This window comes from Aspergillus pseudonomiae, assembly GCF_009193645.1.
Source record: "Aspergillus pseudonomiae strain CBS 119388 unplaced genomic scaffold BDV37scaffold_8, whole genome shotgun sequence".
NCBI classification, from domain to species: domain Eukaryota; kingdom Fungi; phylum Ascomycota; class Eurotiomycetes; order Eurotiales; family Aspergillaceae; genus Aspergillus; species Aspergillus pseudonomiae.
In genome coordinates this window covers 307,303-324,044 of record NW_022476000.1, presented here as the reverse complement: position 1 = coordinate 324,044, position 16,742 = coordinate 307,303, and the positions used below count along the sequence as shown (strand labels likewise).

At 49.0% G+C, this 16,742-nt stretch overlaps 7 protein-coding genes across 7 annotated transcripts; 3 read left to right on the top strand and 4 right to left on the bottom strand.

Moving 5' to 3' along the window:
* Positions 1 to 226: 226 nt before the first annotated feature.
* BDV37DRAFT_239765 (2-oxo-4-hydroxy-4-carboxy-5-ureidoimidazoline decarboxylase) lies at positions 227 to 1,524 on the bottom strand. Its single transcript, XM_032080992.1, has 3 exons — positions 807 to 1,524; positions 640 to 739; positions 227 to 585 (listed from the first exon to the last, which is right to left on the bottom strand). The coding sequence occupies exons 1-3, from the start codon at positions 1,208 to 1,210 to the stop codon at positions 526 to 528; spliced, it is 564 nt and encodes a 187-aa protein (XP_031945341.1). The 5' UTR covers positions 1,211 to 1,524; the 3' UTR covers positions 227 to 525.
* Positions 1,525 to 2,931: 1,407 nt separating this feature from the next.
* BDV37DRAFT_296931 (putative GPI-anchored cell surface glycoprotein) lies at positions 2,932 to 6,898 on the top strand (the record flags this gene model as incomplete). Its single annotated transcript, XM_032090212.1, has 4 exons — positions 2,932 to 3,005; positions 3,120 to 3,307; positions 3,376 to 6,402; positions 6,457 to 6,898. The coding sequence occupies 4 exons, from the start codon at positions 2,932 to 2,934 to the stop codon at positions 6,498 to 6,500; spliced, it is 3,333 nt and encodes a 1,110-aa protein (XP_031945340.1). The 3' UTR covers positions 6,501 to 6,898.
* A 301-nt stretch (positions 6,899 to 7,199) lies between these two features.
* BDV37DRAFT_279390 (pseudouridine synthase PUS4) lies at positions 7,200 to 8,521 on the bottom strand (the record flags this gene model as incomplete). Its single annotated transcript, XM_032086327.1, has 2 exons — positions 7,200 to 8,407; positions 8,488 to 8,521. 2 exons carry the CDS (start codon positions 8,519 to 8,521, stop codon positions 7,200 to 7,202), a joined length of 1,242 nt encoding a protein of 413 aa, XP_031945339.1.
* Positions 8,522 to 8,947: 426 nt separating this feature from the next.
* Positions 8,948 to 11,083, top strand: BDV37DRAFT_239758 (uncharacterized protein). The gene is made up of 4 exons (XM_032080991.1): positions 8,948 to 9,249; positions 9,327 to 9,595; positions 9,668 to 9,826; positions 9,879 to 11,083. Exons 1-4 carry the CDS (start codon positions 9,045 to 9,047, stop codon positions 10,980 to 10,982), a joined length of 1,737 nt encoding a protein of 578 aa, XP_031945338.1. The 5' UTR covers positions 8,948 to 9,044; the 3' UTR covers positions 10,983 to 11,083.
* A 1,269-nt stretch (positions 11,084 to 12,352) lies between these two features.
* BDV37DRAFT_239756 (EBP2 family rRNA-processing protein) lies at positions 12,353 to 13,640 on the bottom strand. The gene is made up of 2 exons (XM_032080990.1): positions 13,084 to 13,640; positions 12,353 to 13,011 (listed from the first exon to the last, which is right to left on the bottom strand). The coding sequence occupies exons 1-2, from the start codon at positions 13,277 to 13,279 to the stop codon at positions 12,719 to 12,721; spliced, it is 489 nt and encodes a 162-aa protein (XP_031945337.1). The 5' UTR covers positions 13,280 to 13,640; the 3' UTR covers positions 12,353 to 12,718.
* Positions 13,641 to 14,462: 822 nt separating this feature from the next.
* BDV37DRAFT_279387 (heat shock factor-binding 1 family protein) lies at positions 14,463 to 14,862 on the top strand (the record flags this gene model as incomplete). The annotated part of the gene is made up of 3 exons (XM_032086326.1): positions 14,463 to 14,528; positions 14,590 to 14,689; positions 14,765 to 14,862. The coding sequence occupies 3 exons, from the start codon at positions 14,463 to 14,465 to the stop codon at positions 14,860 to 14,862; spliced, it is 264 nt and encodes an 87-aa protein (XP_031945336.1).
* A 372-nt stretch (positions 14,863 to 15,234) lies between these two features.
* On the bottom strand, positions 15,235 to 16,436 carry BDV37DRAFT_279386 (thioredoxin-like protein; the record flags this gene model as incomplete). The annotated part of the gene is made up of 2 exons (XM_032086325.1): positions 15,235 to 15,824; positions 15,926 to 16,436. 2 exons carry the CDS (start codon positions 16,434 to 16,436, stop codon positions 15,235 to 15,237), a joined length of 1,101 nt encoding a protein of 366 aa, XP_031945335.1.
* Between the last annotated feature and the right edge of the window lie 306 nt (positions 16,437 to 16,742).

The following is a 16,742-nucleotide window of genomic DNA, read 5'->3' as shown; positions in this document are numbered from 1 at the left end:
CTTCTCAAAGTACTAGTACCAAGAAAGTGAGGTAAAGATAGCAATACATCGGCAAGGTTTCTGCGCAAGTCTGCTCCTGTCATGCAAGTCAAGCATTTTAAAGATCAGGGCGTGGGGTTCGGTTTTGGTAGCTAAAAATACTTGGATTACTTCGATGGTGTCATAGGTGGTTCCACGCCCCATTCCGTAATTATTATTGCCAAGGAATTAAGTGAGATTCAGTGACTGGCCCTGTTATCTCCGCATTCATTCAATTGATAATATCACTTTCTAGAAGACATGACACGTTATGCGATCTCTGTTCTGATTATACAGCGGCCAAGCAGAGTTGAATTGGTCTCCACATCGGTTGCCATAGCTACAACGCTTGAGCACCACTCACGCGATCGTGACTGGATGTCTGCGTTGAGCGATAAGGTGGCCCTTAGACTGGAATTCCTTTGACCACGAGCTATCCTAATTTGACGACGCTTAATTGCGGCGATATACCCTGATTAATCCGCCTATAGTATGTTCTTCAGGGATCTATATCCGCGACACCTGTTCCAACTTTCGCGCCCGATCTTTAGCTATATCACACATTGCCTAAGTCCGTAGATTAGCACTCTCAATCGGTCACGCGAGCACGATACAACTTACCTGGATAGTTTCTTCTATCTCCCTCTCGGCATCACCTCTGTCAATTCTTTGTCGCATCTCCACCATGATAACGTCTCGGGTCCGTCCATTGACAAAAGTTCTAGAACCGGGAAGAACAAACGTCGAATTAGTCTTCATCATTGACAGGATAGGACTGAGACACGAACACAAATCTTAATCCAGGGAATTTCTCCTCGTATTCAGCGTTTAGCAGTCGCAATCGTTCCGCTAGCTCCTCTGCGCCTGTGTTTAACTGCGCTTGTTCCTTCTTGCTCAATTCACTTAGATGCTCGGATTGCGCCACCTTCGGTCGTCCCAGACGGGGATGCGATCCCAAAATTCCGACCAGAACGGCTTTATCAGTCGGCGAATTCGCCGCAGATAGAGCGGACATGCGGCCTCCGACGGCATCAATCAGACTAGCATATGAGGAGAATGTCTGATTGGCCAGAACAGGAGCCATCAGCGCATGAAGCTCCGGCGATGGCTCAAAGAGCGTGTCGAGCACCTGGAACTGTTGTTCCTGTGGGAGCGAGATGAGCGATGACGGCGAGGGGAGATTGGGAGACATGGCGATCTATGCGCGGAAATATTCCAGTGTAGTAGTTTCTGTGCAAACACAATGCTGAAATTACAGTTGGAGGTAGCGCTTCTGTTAAAAATTGGTTGGGTTTCGATATATAGTGAGGTCGATGGTCCCCGCATCGGCAGTCTCCGAGCAAGGCGGAGATCTCCAGCGCGGAAAGCATGGTACAGAGTAGGGCGAGTATGTGGGGAATTGAAGATTGAAAGGTTTATTCCACTTTTTTTTTATGCAATATTCTTAGTATTAGAATTTGGGCATCGTTGTTGTTTGTGCGACTAGTTAAAAGCTTAAGGCAAGCCCACCAACTAGTGGAAAAGTGAAGAATCTATGGCGGCATTATCTGTCTTCTAGAAGCAGTCGATGAGATACTATTTTGGGGGTTAAGGTTTGTATTTCTTGACAAAGGATTGGCCTGATCGGATTGATTAGATTCTTTACCTTTATCCATTTATCACCAGGACAAACTAATCATTACAGAGTTCAGAGGTCCTAGATAACACAATACGAAGCCCTCTAGTATTCCCAACGGGGGAATATTTCATAATCTCAGCTACCCTGGCATTTAGGTCCGAATGAGCCTCACCTGTACATCCATACAACAATACAATTCATCAAAAGTCAAAGGTCTACTACTGATGCGTCCCACGATGTCGGCTACCATTTTGACGTTATGAAGAGATACGAATAAAAAATATTGTGCAACGGAAGATACTGATTACATCCATATTTTACAAGTGCAAGGTATGTACATACAGGACATGAATAAAAGGAGGTCGCAATTGAGGTGATCCCCCTTACTGAGTTATAGTACTGTCTTTGGCGTGCCCCGATTGGGATTCAATAATTGACTTCCTAGGGCGTTGACTCCTATTCGGGGGAAGCGCAACTTGACTAAAAATATTGGATACTGATTGGGCAGTTTAAGGGCGAGCGAGAAGTGCGGAGTAGGTAGACAATAGATATATGGTAACTTACCCGTGTACTCCGTACGTTCGTGGTACCAAATCTGTATGTGTTCCATAGGGGCAAAGGACCCGAATCCTCTGTTAGTAGCTGCGATCATCCCTCATTCATCTTCGATCGAATTCAAGGCCGATTGTAGTATGCTCGGTTCTGGTGCTCTCAGCGGATTCTTGATACCATTATTGATGAGACCAACGCTGCAATACTTTGGAGTACACAGTACATCGATTATGGTTCACGTTTCATAGAACCAGCTGAGTTTGTACCTGAACCAAGCGAGGAGGTTCATTCAACAATACATTCGTTGGTTACCATCGGGGGCCAAGAAAACGTGGAGACGAGAAGTGGAGGTTATCGGACCATCCACTAAGAATAGCCCCTGAACTCCTGAGAGGTTCGTGAAATACACACCACCGTCTCAACTTGCCTCCGTTCAATGATCCTGATATCTAATTTCCCGTACTAGTTGTCCAGCCTGGGGGTGATCTCGGCTCGCAGGAGGCTGTCCTTCTGCTACTTTTCCAGATCATACCTACCTTCTGGCTAGAACGCTCTCTTCTTCTTGTGTTTTACAATCTTCAGTCGTCCCTCTTTACATTTGTCCCCTCCCCCTCTTTCCTTTCAGACACCAGACTCACTCGCTACACTTCGTGGTTCACACCGTGGTACCTCTTTTTATTTCTATTTTTATCTCTATCATTCTTCTTCTCCGATAAAGTCTCGCCTCCCATGCAGTTCTCGTCATGTCTCTCAATGGGCTAGATAATCCCGCTGTCATAGAAGCCTATCAAACCGCTTTAAGCGAAGCGGGAGGATGGTAAGTCAAGTCCAGTTTCCGCTACTCCCGGCGCAATTGATGTTTCACGGATACGTGCATTGAAAATTCCCAGTATGATTAAGGCAACGGCTGATCATCCCTTCCCGCATCTAGGTTTCTTCTCCAATATGTGTCAAGGGATGAAGTGGCTCTACTCGATCGGGGGACTGGCGGGGTGCCCGACGTACGGAATGCGATCGACGGTTATGAAGAAAAGTCTCCGCTTTATGGATTCCTACAATATCGTCGCAGGAAGGTAGTGCTGAGCTATCTGCCGGAGGGTATCTCTCGGCTCGTACAAGGTATATATCCTTATTACCCATCGTCCCAATCTCCACTCTTACTGACGAGGTCTTGCACCCACCCTCAGCCCGTACAACCGTGCAGTTTCAGTCGATTCTCGATAAATTCTCTCCACATGATACAGTATTCTCTCTTTCGCAGCCATTGGAGCTCACTGAGAGCGCACTATCTTCCGCATGTCTACTACATACCGCTTCAGGTTCTATCACCTCCTCGAATTCCCTCCGCCGTCGCAGGCTGATGGAAATCGCGGAAGATGCAGAGGAAACCCCCGGAAGCAAAGACGCTTCGCCACCCTCAGTCTCGACCAAGGACTTTCGGCAAAGATCCTTCAGCCAACTATCAGACGCAACCATCATCGCCTCGCCGGTTGCATCCGATGCACACTCTATTCGCCATGGCACCGAGACATCATCGTCGACGAAAACCCCGGATGATACCCAAGCCAACGATCGTCCTCCTTCGATTGCCGGCGATCACCACTCCGAGCGTCCGGCTTCGCGAAAAACCTCGCGGGACGAGCTGTCATACTCCGAGCCCCGAAGGTCTAGTCAATCTGCTAGGCCATCTTTAAAAGATTTGGAACGCACAGGTGTGTACAAACCAAAGGTTAAGCGTGGTCCTCGGCCTTCGGTAGATGAAAGTGGACGGCCACGCACTGCAGGGAACCTGTCACGCAGCGCAGAACAGCGACCGGTCGCGTCCTTGCCAGCTGGCATGCGGTCGTCTTCTCTGCGGAGGAGCAATCCTAGTCCCGCTCGTCCCCGATCCCAGGGAAGCACTGTAGCATCTATGTCTGGACGAACGGTCCCTCCCGTGCCTCCTTTACTCGTACCTCCCCTGTCAATGCCTATTTCTAGACCCCAGCTGTCGCCTGGCGCCAAGTCATTAAGCGCATTATCATCCTCCGGAACATCCCAGGAAAGGGAACGGTTAATGAAAGCACTTCAGCTACGGAAAACACAGATGGAGAAAAAGGCAAAAGAAGGGAAGAAAATTCATCGAGATGTTGAAGAGAGAAAAGAATCACAATTCGACCCGATCGAGGACAAGGAGAACATTAGTCATGCCCATGACAACATGAAGCGTGTTCAAGCGGACGAGAATAAGGCTATTGTTCAAGAGCATAGCAAGGGTCCCCTGTCGGAGACTCAGCCTTCCGTTGTTCCAGAACCAGTCGAGGTACACGATGAGCACAAGAAAGCCGTTTCGGAGACCGTAATCTCGGAATCAACCCCTGACATGTCGATCACTGATCTACGAGTCATTTCTGAAACAAGTGCGGAAAATAAGGACGATGATAAAGAGCTTTCAAATACGGACCACTGTCAAGCTGCAGAGTCGGCTTCTGTTCTTGAAGATGACGTTGCTGAAGAGGATTTGACTAAGTCAATTGACGAAGAGACTAAAAGTGGTCCCGGCTCGCCTAGCGCGACCAAAGAAGTCCCACTTGAGGAGAGGTCCCTCAACATTCCAGACGAAGAAATTGCCGTGCGTTCTCCACCAGCCGAGAATCCTCTTGCTCCTGTTGAACAGGAGACCGACGCCATTGGAGAACCTGCCGAGTCTGCCCTGCCTCAGTCCATCCCCGTACTTTCGACCCCTGATTCTCGCACAAGTCACCCTTCCGATTCCCCGACAACCCACGATCCTCACGTTACTGAGACACAGAATGACCTGACCCCTGAAGTATTGGTCACGGAGCAAAAGGACATCGATACCCGGAAGGAGAAGCGTAGACCTCACCTTGAACCCATTCAAGTGCCAACACCGGATTATTCGGATGACGATAATCTTTCCGATGATTCATTCATGGAAGAATTAAAGAGCGCCACACTAGAGGAAGCCAAGCCCATTTCAGTTGGGAGCTCACCGCTATCCCCGGGCTATTCTAATAATGGAAACGACCGAAGCCCCCCTGATGCATGGAAAAATTCACGAGCGGTTTCCAACCCAAGTGCTATTGGACGCCAACTACCCAACATACAAGCACTAGCTGTGGGAAGGTCTGTGTCGACATCTTACAATGAAGTTGACAGCTCTGTCCTGGTGGCGAAGAAAATCAATGTGTCTTCGGGCATCTCAAAGCGCATCGCAGCCTTGGAGAAATTTTCGAGCCGGAGCGATGCGCAACCAAACACCAATCAAACCTTAGCAGCACCTTCGTCGGCTTCCTTCGAGGCTCTCAGGAAGAGAGCCTCCGTCTCATTGAATGGTAATTCAGACTCAGCGCTAGGATCTAGGCATGGATCGTTCACTCCTGAAAGTTTTTCTCGAGCTTCCAGCGTGAGGCGCCCCGACTCACAATCTAGTGCAACCGTCAAACGTACAAATTCAGTGTCGGTCACAGCTCGGATAATTCGTGATTCAAATACTACACCAGGGGATTCCAAGGCCGATCCTTCGGAGAACAGCGTGCTTGATCTCCACGCTAGTCCACTGATAGTTGAACATAACACCCGCGACTCTCCTTCGCCCGATCCATCGCCAGAACCTATGGCTAGCGAGTCGAAAGAGCGCAGCATGTCTACATCTTCGGTTGGCTCGAGTACCCAGCCTCCTGCGCCGTCAATGCCACGCTCAGATAGTCGGATGTCTATCTCTTCTGTCTCCAAGAATGAAGACGCTTCAAAACCTGTCGTGGATGCCCCTTTGTCTCCCGAAGGAAAGAAAGAGTCTCGTGCATCTCGACTTCTTCGTCGTATGTCATCTATCACCTCAACTTCGCGGAAGAGTCCATTTAGCTCACTAGGCCCGGTGGTTAAAGAAGAAAGCACGCCGCTTGATACAGGAGTCGAAATCCCGCAGGCAGTCGATATCGGAGAGGTCAATGTTCAGTTCCCCGATACGCTGCTCTGGAAGCGACGATTTGTTCGCGTTGATGATAAGGGGTACTTGGTTCTGACTCCTGGAAATATCGATTCAAGTAACCGTAACATGGTCAAACGATATCATCTAAGTGAATTTAGGACGCCCGCTTTGCCGGATGAGGATCGACAGGAGCTTCCCAACAGTATTTTGCTGGATTTCCTCGACGGCAGCACACTTCAATGCGCCTGCGAATCACGACAAGGGCAAGCCTTTGTCCTTCGAAGTAAGTTTCCTCGCCTGCAGCATAATCGAATGTGTGGTAACTGACTGTGATTAGCCCTTGTCGATGCTCACACCGCCCATCAACAACTGTCTCAATAAATCCTCAAACATCCTTACATTCTTTTAAGCTGTATACAAATACACACTGTCTTCGAGCCTTCGTCCGTCTTTTTGTCTTGTTTCCTTTTGGTATCTGAGTTTTCAGCGGTATACCCCTCTAAAAACGGTTTCCCTTTGTTTACCAGCTGTTCCTACTTAGTTCTCAGCAGTCATATTTTACATTTCTCTTGAACCTTAGAGCGTGTTTTCCTTATTGGCTTTTAATTGTTGCTTGATGAGATGCATGATCTTATGATTTAGACCTATTGCCTAACAGCGAACCAAACGCTGTTGACACAGGGAGGATCAGTAACTGACTTGTCATCTTCATTCCTTCCTTTTTATCCCCTATTAAATTCTTGGGTATAGAGTGATTGATTCATTCTACATCTAGAGTTATTGCTGGATTTGGATACCTACATGGGTTATCAGGCCTCGATACCTATCGATGCCAACATATTAACGGCAATGCATTGAAAAGTTCAACTCGTCTTGTCTCTTTTCCTTAAATGTGTATACATTCGTCATTTTCTCTGTCGACAATCTTGGACATATGATACATTTGCAAGACTTTTGAATTTTATTCGCCCCGTATACGCCTGATAATAGTACAACACTCACATAGTTACACGGATCCATGCTATATCCAAGTAATTATACTCATCTGCAAAGACCACTGAGGCTTCAGTCTATGTATGGTTAGTTTTGATCGACAGTGGCCTCGGCCGCCCTTTTCTTCTCCCACTGTTCCAAGAACTGCTGTACCTTGGGTCCCCAAACCTCTTCACCAGCCTCCAGATCCCGATACTCAAGTACCTTGTCAGCACCAAGTTCGAAATCTGCCTGACGGGTCCGGATGAGTTCACTCATCAGTCCACAGCTGCCAACGGCCTTGCCCAGGTCATGTGCCAAGGAACGGACATAGAAGCCCGACGAGACGGTCATGATGATCTTAACAGCCGCGGATTTCGGCTGAGGGGCAGACTCAGCCTTCTCTGGCAACGCATCTGACTTCTCTTCTGCTGTTTCTGGGGCATTTGACGAAGATTGCTCGGTCTGTGCCGGGACCGCTTCGCCTTCAGCAGCCTTCTGCTTCTTCACGGCCGGAGATTTCTCACCTTCGGTCGTGACTGGGGCATTATCTTCAGCTGCATTGGGGCTATCCGGAGGTGGTGGTGTCTTGCGTTTTGTCGAAGCCGAAGCATCTTGCTCGACTGTCTTCTCGGCTGATCCTGCAGCTTCGGCGGACGGCGCAACAGGTAGAGCATCATCTCTCGCGAGGAGTTTCTCGGCGACCGCCTTCTCCTCAGCAGCGGCCTCTTGTTCAGGCCATTTGAAGTCATGTGTACCAGGCTCATACCACTCGAGAATACGCAGATCCGTCACCTCGACGGGTCTCTCCTGGATCTCAATCGGCGGCTCTTTGCCCTCACGCGCGTATTCATAAAGCGGCTTGCCCTTGACCTTCAAGGCCGAAAAGATAGGTGGGCGTTGCATGATCTTTCCCCGAAACTGCTCCAGCGCCTTCTCAACCATTTCACGCGTAACATGCTCATATGGAGCCCGCCGGACGACCTTGCCCAACCGATCGTAGGTATCTGTCTCGGCCCCGAAAAGTACAATTGTTTCGTAGGTTTTTGTACATCCCAGGAAGTCAGGGAGCTGTTTGGTACCTTTGCCGACACCGGTGACTAGCACACCAGTTGCCAGAGGATCGAGGGTTCCTCCATGACCGATTTTGACATCCAGACGTTGCGTGCGGCGCCGTCTGCGCTGGTTTTTGCTTTCGCGGTCTCGGCGAGCGCGCTCGGTTTCTAACCAAGGCTTAAAGAGCTTCGAAGGGTTGAAATGGTGTTGGAGGGTGCGGATGACATCGGCGGAAGTAACTCCTTGGGGTTTATGGACGGCTATTGCAGTTGTTAGCTTGCTGTTAATTGCCAAAATACTTATAATTTGAGTGAAAGAAAATGTGATGTGGCGAACATACCGAAAACACCTTCGTAGATCTTTTCTCCAGACATGGTGGTTCGAAATAGCCTAAAGCCCGGGCGGAATCCCATCAGTCGCGGGGGAGGAGGAATTGGAGAAGGAGAGTGAAGGAGGAGCTTAGGCAATGTTGTATGCGACCAAGTCTAGAAACAGACAACTCAATTGACCCGCAGCTCTGCTTATCCAAGAACGAGAGAAGCTCAAATCTATCACTGAACAACCACAGCACGGAACTGAAGCTGCGACTGAAGAAAAAACAGCGGCGGGTTTGCGCCCGCTTGCAAAAGGCGTAAACTCGTAATACAGCCTGACGTATGGACCGCGTAAGATACGGAATTCATGAGTAGTGCACAATGGGTACCGCCTGGTAATTACAAGACTCAATAAATACAAAACCATCGTCTACTCTTTTGACTCTCTGGAGTCTCAACAACGTCTGTCAATATCACCCGTTCTTCTTTATCTCATCCCGTTTCTCGTTGTATCGGTTTTCAGGAGCCTCTTTGTGACCCCTTTCTTGCATGTCGGCCAAGGCATCATGCTGCCTCCGGAGACATGACATCGCGAGAAGATAGTGTCCTGGCCGCCAGAGACCCGTCTCTTGCTGACGAGAACGACTGGGAAGAGTTCAGTCTATCCGAGGTCAGAGTCCTGGTCCCGGGCAAATCCCGCTATGCGAACCTCCTCACGGCCTCCCCAGACAATCCTGTTCAGGTAACCGGGTGCTTGGATGAGGTGGAGGAGGAGCAGGAGTCCCTCGGTGCGTTCCGATCTACATCAGCTCACATACCATAGTTCATGTCCCCCTCATTCTGACACATCAATCGCTGGAGTTAGTGCTCGACCAAGACTACCTTACGAAACGAATTGTTCTAGAAAACGTTACGCATTACGCTTACGGCCAACATGATGATGGCGAGGTCGGCATCTGGGTTGCCGGCCGCGCAGGCTGGTTCTCCATCTCACCTGCGAGGGGTTACCGGCCTATGTTCAATGATGTGGTGGAGGCCATCGATTTACTATATTTCTTAGCGGACCGACACCAGAAAAGGCGGCGGAGCAAGCGGAGGAATCGGACTCCAAGCGTTGAATACTTGTGCGAGGAGGTTAGTGGATTCCCCATCTATGCGCTTGTGGTGAAGGGAATATCGTCACTAACGTTAGAACCCCTGGGATAGTACGTGAACCATACGCATGGGATTTGCGAGGATAATGACGATTCGGCCGAAGTCTTCTACAAACATCATCACTTCCTACTTACCCGAATGCTGAAGGGTGAGGAGGATGTTCAATGGGTCGATACAGACATTTTTGCGCACCTCCGTGAAAAGTTTCCGGTACTTGTCCTTCTCCTGTAGTATCAGTCACGGTGGCTTACTTGATGGTTAGGAGGACTACGAAGAGATTAAGGCCGAATTAGAGCCACGGAAGGCAGAATCAGAGCCCGAAGAAGACGAAGCCAACGATGAACCGGAGGCAACCCATGAACCAGACCCGACCGTGGTCTCCAAAACGCAAACAGAGGCCATTTACCAAGTGATACTTGACCTAAAGGAGGCCGGACACTTAGCAAAACGCCAGTTAAATCTGGATCTTGTTGCCTCCACGATAGTGGGGCGCTTCGAGATCGATAGTGCAGAATATGCCCAAGACCTCATAGCATCAAAAGCTGATGCAATCATAGAGCTCATGGATGAGGCAAAAACTTCGACTTTTGATTGGTCACGCAAGGTCATATACCGAGAATTGAAAGCCGCCGCGAAGAAACACGACGTGCAACAAGTAGCATTCACTCCCCTACGGCCTCGTTTATCCAACGAAGATGGGTCCTCTGAGGATGACAGCGAGCGTGAAGAAGAACAGCCCAGGCCGCGAAGGCGCCGAGTCCGTAAATCTGTGCTGCGCCCTAAAAGCGCGATCGCTAGCAAGAAGATTGGCAAGCGAACGAGGAGTGCCGCCGCAGCGGACGATGAAGATCTTTCGGATGACCCTGATGCAATGGATGAATTTCAAACTCCCAGCAAAGTGCGTGGCCATGATCTTGTCCGCGATCCTTTATCTACGCGGGCGAAACGCAGAACCCGTTCAATGCTCTCCAACCCCGAAACCACGCCTTTTCAGAAGGTGCCCGCACTACAGGAAATTCTCCAAAGTCGCAATACATCGGTCTCTGTCGGTGACCAGGCACCCTCGGAGTCAGACACCCCTAACGGTAATGAATCAACATCCGATACATGGGTTTGTCAAGCTCGGGGTTGTGGCTACGTTATTCACAAGAGCAATACAAAACATGGCAAGGAGCTGATCCGGGTTCATTCACTAGAGCATGCAGATGATGCCAAGGTCAAAATGGACCTGGTCTTTTCAGAACACCAGCTTAATCTAGGGTTTCGTGTCGATAATCTCCTTGAGCATATTCGGGGAATGGGTGGTTTAGATATTACAGCAGCCATGGACGGGGCCACAAACGGGACTACCGGGATTGGAGCGTAGCTGCAAGGCAGTACTTATGATTTTGATAATATCCCTATTCAATATGAGCATAACCCCTTTTTTTTTTCCCTCTTTGTTCACTGCTGGATTGAACCAGTGATTGTAGGGCTTCACGGTTCCCCGATGGTATGTAAGGACTATACACTTCTGACCTTTTTCACTTTAAGCATGCACATGCCTTCTTCAGAGCTGCGAGCTCGCATCTCGAGCAATATGGGTATGGACATGCAATCTCATCCAAGCATTAGGGGGCCAGATATCTATACCTAGTATGACCAATTCGCGACCGCATAGTCATGTTCAGGCGGGACTTAAGACCAGAACTAGTGATAATACGATGCAAGCTGAGTTAGCCAATGAGTAGCTACCGCTTGTTGACGGCATGCTACTTCATTTCATGTAAGGCGTTATAGCTGGACCGTCTACTGTTCGGCTGATCTTCCACGGTTCAGAACGTCTCCAGTCAACAGGTTACAAGCTGTTACTCTCAATCCAAGCATTCTGGGATGAGGGTTGCGAGGCCTGAATGAACCGATAGGGTATCTTTCAGCTTTGGGAAGGGCATTGTGAGTATCATCGAGATTATGCTAGGGACCAAGGAAGCCATAGGGTTACGGGTGTCACTACAATAACGGGTCTAATACCTACCTGATGAGGACCACTTAACCCATAGCCAATAGACGTCTAAAATGAACTTACTTCGTCCCAGTGGTTCCAGTGCTCTTCAGCCTCTCTCTCACTGCAATTTTAGTGTCATCGAAGCGTTGGCAGGTCTCACACTATGACTAAGCCTGATTGGGATATGTGGCGTGTCTTGTACATACCCTCATGATTGGCGAGTATGTCTGCCATTGCGGTTTTAGGGTCATCTGATTTCGATAGATAATTGTTATGTAGCGTTGAGAAATAAGAGAGAAGACAAAGGGTGCCAGTGTTGGATATTCTCGGAGATAGAATCTTGAGGAATCTTTGTACAAGAAAATATAGAACTCTCAACATTGAGCTTCAACACCTTTTAAACCTGTATTAAATCCCGAACATAGCATACATATTATGATTTTAATTATGCTGATTCCAAAACTTCAATTAAAGTTAGATCATGCTGCGAACTAGTCAAGTTATACATGTTTAGTTTCAGAACAGTTTTCTAGAACGTTTATTTTAATAGAGAAAAATAAAAAAAAAATAAAAATAAAAATAAACATAAACAAAAGTTAATAAAAGAAGGATTTCTGGGAGAGTTAGGGTTTAAACTTCTTGATATGATTTTGGCAGTCATACTGGAAGCTGCTCTAATGTTTAGTAAAATATAATTCTTATTTTAACGACCAAGGCCGCTGATTTATAACTTTACAAGAAGGCCCTATGCAAAGAGCCTCAGCACTGCAATTTTAGGGTCATCGAAGCGTTGGTAAGCTTATTGTGCATCCATGGCCGTCACTGCAGTTTTAGGCCCGTCGGAGTGTTGGTATGGCAGTTGATATGGCGACCTGGCAGCGAGTACTTGGAGCCCTAAGTCAAGTACTTAAATTGTAGCAGGATAAGGAGCCAGCTGCTGTGGACAAGGTCATCCAGATTATTTCAATGTACACATAAAGCAGACCTGGGATTCGCGGAACAATCCCACGATAACCCCGATCCAGAGTCTAAGAGAAAATCGACACTACTCTTTTGAAACCCCATAAAGCCAACTTTTACATCCCATACAAGCAAAATTAAGAACAAAAAAAATTCAATCACGCCCGTCCCTTGGCGGCAGCTCTCTTGCTTTTGCCAGGTCTCTTAGCACCTCCCTTCATCTTCTTTACCGAGAAACTGCGCAGGTCTCCGCTGGACATAGCATCACCGCTCTTGGCGTGGCGCTTCTTGCCGCCGAAGCCGTACTTCTCGTTCTTCTTCTGGCGCTTCAGATTGGGACCGCCACCATCCTCACGACCACGCTTGCGGCCCTTGGACTCGGAGTTATCGATGGCGATGTCGAACATGTCGTTGTCGTTGTCTGTAGGGCCGGAGGGGTTGGCCTTGCGCTCTGTTCAAACCGTCCGGTCAGCAAATCTGTTTCATAGGAGCCAATACAACTAGGTAGAGGAACCAAACATACTCTTCTTCAGATCATTGATCTTCTCCAAAGTCTCACGCTTCTCCTTCGCGCGCTGCTGCAACTTCGCGACCTGGACCTGCTTTCCGAACTTCTTCAGATCGCGCTGCTTACGAGCCTCCGCAGCTGCCTTCTTGCCCGCCGCTTCATCATACAGCTTCTTCTTGATCTTGCCCATGTGCTCATCCGTCTTAACCATCTCAGCAAAGTAGTCTCCGGGCCGAGTGAACGGAATACCCTCCTTCTTGAGTAGTCCACGCGCCGTCGAAGCAGCCGCCTGACAAACCTTGTAGAAGGCCAGCTCGCGAGCCAAGTCATCGTTAGGGTCGGGGACTTCGATCGGTTCTTGCGAGACTAGCGAGTTGTGCTCGGAGAATAGGGTCTTGGGTGTGATGAAGGAGATGCGCTTGAGGGAGGCGTTGATTGCGGCGGAGTTGTTGATCGTGAGACGTTGGTGTGGTACAACGTCTTCTCTTTCGTCTTCCGAGAGATCAGAGAGCGGGATGTCTTCCTCTTCCTCTTCCTCTTCTTCCTCTTCTTCCTCTTCCTCCTCTTCCTCCTCGTCATTGTCATCGTCCTCTTCTTCCTTATCGGAGGTCTCTTCCTTTTCCTCATCCTCCTCCTCGTCGCTTGATCCTTCCTCCTCGACCTCTTCCTCAGCTTCGCGCTTCTTAGACTTCAGATCTTCGGCCTTGATCGCAAAACCAGTTAATACCAATTGCCAATCGATAATCATCCATATAAGAACAGGAAAAAGAAAGAAACCCACCTTATCCTTCGCCTGAACACCATTCTCCCCAGCAGCAGCCTGCTTAGCAGCCTTCCTCTTCTCCGCCGCCTTAACTAGCTTCTTCTGCTTCTCAGCCTCATAATCGCGACCCCGGTGGTCATCCAGAGCCTGAAGCAATTTACTCCGCTTAGGCATATTTCCTGTGAAGAACCTAAAGTTCTGTAACTTATAAGCAAAAAAAAGAAGAGAAGAGAAAAGAGAGCAAAAAAATAGGGTATCCTAACACTCGAAAACCAGAACTTGTCGGAGCCAGACGATCAAGAGCAGCAACTACGGGAATTTTTTTGGGATGTGAACTAGACCCGAACTGGTTAGAGCCGTTGATAAGGATACACTAGGCTGTATCAGGACTAGAGGGGGATGGAGAATAGTTGATCCTGAGTTTTGTATGGTATGTGGTATTGTATGTATGCGCGCATCTTATCGTGATGACTTGCGTCTCCTGGCTGTATACTGGTGCCAGGGTTTGATTGGGGTCGTGTTTGACATCTCTCTCTTTTCTTTTACCCTTTTTCATTTGTGACATATTCTTCCTTATTGTCTTATTTTTTTTTTCTTTTCTTTTTCTCATATTGTGTCTGTCGGTTCGAAAATGACGGAAGACGACAATAAATCTGTCTCTACCTCCGAGGCTGTTACTCCCCCCACTGGCGAACAGGTACGTCCCTCCCTCCCCTCCTTGTCTTAACCGGTCAATCTGTGTACTGATCTACACCCAGGCTACCGATGCACAGGGCCAGCTCGCAGCAGCTGTGGATGACCTCCTCGATCAATTACAGCATAAATTCGATACCGTGTCGCGGGAGATGTTCGGGAAACGTAGGTCTTATCCTATCAGCTTCCCCCCCCCCGAAAGAGGACATGTTGGCTCAGATGACTGACGGACGGCCGCAGTGGACGATATGGCAAGACGGCTTGATGAGTTGGAGGCTTCGTTGACAACTGCTGGGGATGCGAGTACGCCGACGGGGCCGGGGAGTCCGACCAAGTGATCAGGATTGCGACGGTGCGACGGGGTTAGACTGGGAGTTTTGTCTTGATTATATGAGGAGTTTGGTTGTTTGAGCATTTCTTACTTTTATTTCTCGTCTTGATTAGAGGATTGCGTCTTTGCAGGGCCTTGTTTTTCGTGGTCTTAGACGATTGCATAAGATACCCTGAGAATGTTATCTGGTTGTTTTCACAGATGTAGTAGTGTATTTCATGACTTGGTGTAAAGGGTTCATTTTCATTCATTGTCTCTATAGCAGTCGTATAGAGACGGACTTATTCCAGACTTTTATATAACCAAGAGCACGTTCATATCACATATAGCTAGCTCTCCGGCTGTATCCTAATCACACGTCATATAGGAAATTGTACATCTACAGCTCGTCCTTCATGTCCATGTCGCTCTTCTCCTGGCTCAGGAACTGGCGCAGAACATTGCTACGAGAGATGAGGTCGTCGATCTTCTCCGGCGCTGAACCACCCTTGGCGATGATCTTCTTCAGACGAGCCAACTCCTTGCCGGCATACTCCTTGTTCTGGCTGAGCTTCTCGGCAACCTTGACATAGTACTGAGCGTACTTGTCCTGCAGGCCCTTGGCAGCCTTCTTCACTTCACCGAGGAGCTCCTCGACGTTCTGGGAGGAGGTGTACTTGGCGACCAGCTCGTCGAGGGAGGCAATGGTGCCAGCCTTGTCATCAAGCCCGCCTCCGACGGCGCGGTGAGTGCCGGCCTTTTCGTTCACGAACTCAACGAAAGCCTCTTCCGAGCGGGCGCCAGAGTAGGCAATAGCCTCCTTAGAGCCCTTGGGGAAGAACTTGATGGTCGGGTAGCCGGTGACACCCTGCTCCCGGGCGGTGGCTTTGGCGTTCTCAGCCTCAGCATCGACCTTGGCGATCACAACGTTGGGCTCGAGGGCGAAGTCCTTAGCGAGGGACTCCCAGGTAGGGGCGAGGTTCTTGCAGTCTGGTGGCAAATTAGCACCCAGTCAAGCCTATCAACGCATCCCATAATAAATCCAAGAGATAGCCCAGCTGAGTATCAAGATAGAAAAAGGGTAAACTCACGTCCACACCAAGGGGCGGTGAAAGCAACCAGAACATCCTTGTCACTTCCAATAGTAGTCTTGAAGGAGGAATCGGTCAGCATCTCGACCTCGCTGGGCTCCTTCTTCGGGCCACGAGGCTTGACGCCCGTCTTCTCCGCTACGAAGTTAGACAAGCTCTCCAAATCCCGACCGCCATTGTAGTCCACGGGCTTGTCACTCTTGCCATCGAACCATTTGAGAGTCGGGAATCCCTGGATACCGAACTTCTTGCCGAGATCGCGGTGCTCGTCAGCATCGACCTTGCCAATGGTAACTTTGTCTTCGGCGTGGGCGAAAACTTGACCGAGCTCCTCATACACAGGCGCGAGGTTCTTGCAGTGACCGCACCAGGGGGCGAAAAATTCAACGAGGGCGGGCTTGCCGGACTTGAGGACGACATTGTCGAAGTTCTTGGGGACCAGGTCGACGACTGCGGAAGCAGCGCTCACGACGCTGAGGCAGCTCACGAGCAGGTAGCTCAGACGAGCCATGGTAATGATTGGGAAGATAAGACGTGGAGACAAGCTTAATCGTTCGGGAACAGAGGTTGAAACAATTGCGCCTTGACTGCAAATGATCAGTTTCCGGAGCAATGAAAGTTGGCTGATAAATGGAGTCTCGGCGTGGAGAGCTAAGGAGCCAAAGAGCTCCGCGGCGGATCGACAAAGCGGGTCGGAAAGAGGACACTTGGTATCAACGGAACAAATGACCGATTCATTGTGTACAGAACATATAAGAAAAAAAAAATTATGCGATATATCTACTGGATCGTAGTTGACCATGAGAGGCATTGTATA

What these genes read in the sequence shown, in the direction of transcription:
- BDV37DRAFT_239758 (XM_032080991.1), top strand. Translation starts at nt 9,045, where the DNA reads ATGACATCGCGAGAAGATAGTGTCCTGGCCGCCAGAGACCCGTCTCTT. An exon ending in GGAGGAGCAGGAGTCCCTCG is followed by an intron (nt 9,250 to 9,326) that starts GTGCGTTCCGAT and finishes CGCTGGAGTTAG; the next exon opens with TGCTCGACCAAGACTACCTT. An exon ending in ACCTCCGTGAAAAGTTTCCG is followed by an intron (nt 9,827 to 9,878) that starts GTACTTGTCCTT and finishes CTTGATGGTTAG; the next exon opens with GAGGACTACGAAGAGATTAA.
- BDV37DRAFT_239756 (XM_032080990.1), bottom strand. Translation starts at nt 13,279, where the DNA reads ATGGTTAAGACGGATGAGCACATGGGCAAGATCAAGAAGAAGCTGTAT. An exon ending in GATCAATGATCTGAAGAAGA is followed by an intron (nt 13,012 to 13,083) that starts GTATGTTTGGTT and finishes CGGTTTGAACAG; the next exon opens with AGCGCAAGGCCAACCCCTCC.
- BDV37DRAFT_239765 (XM_032080992.1), bottom strand. Translation starts at nt 1,210, where the DNA reads ATGTCTCCCAATCTCCCCTCGCCGTCATCGCTCATCTCGCTCCCACAG. An exon ending in TTCCCTGGATTAAGATTTGT is followed by an intron (nt 740 to 806) that starts GTTCGTGTCTCA and finishes TCCCGGTTCTAG; the next exon opens with AACTTTTGTCAATGGACGGA. An exon ending in AGATAGAAGAAACTATCCAG is followed by an intron (nt 586 to 639) that starts GTAAGTTGTATC and finishes CTACGGACTTAG; the next exon opens with GCAATGTGTGATATAGCTAA.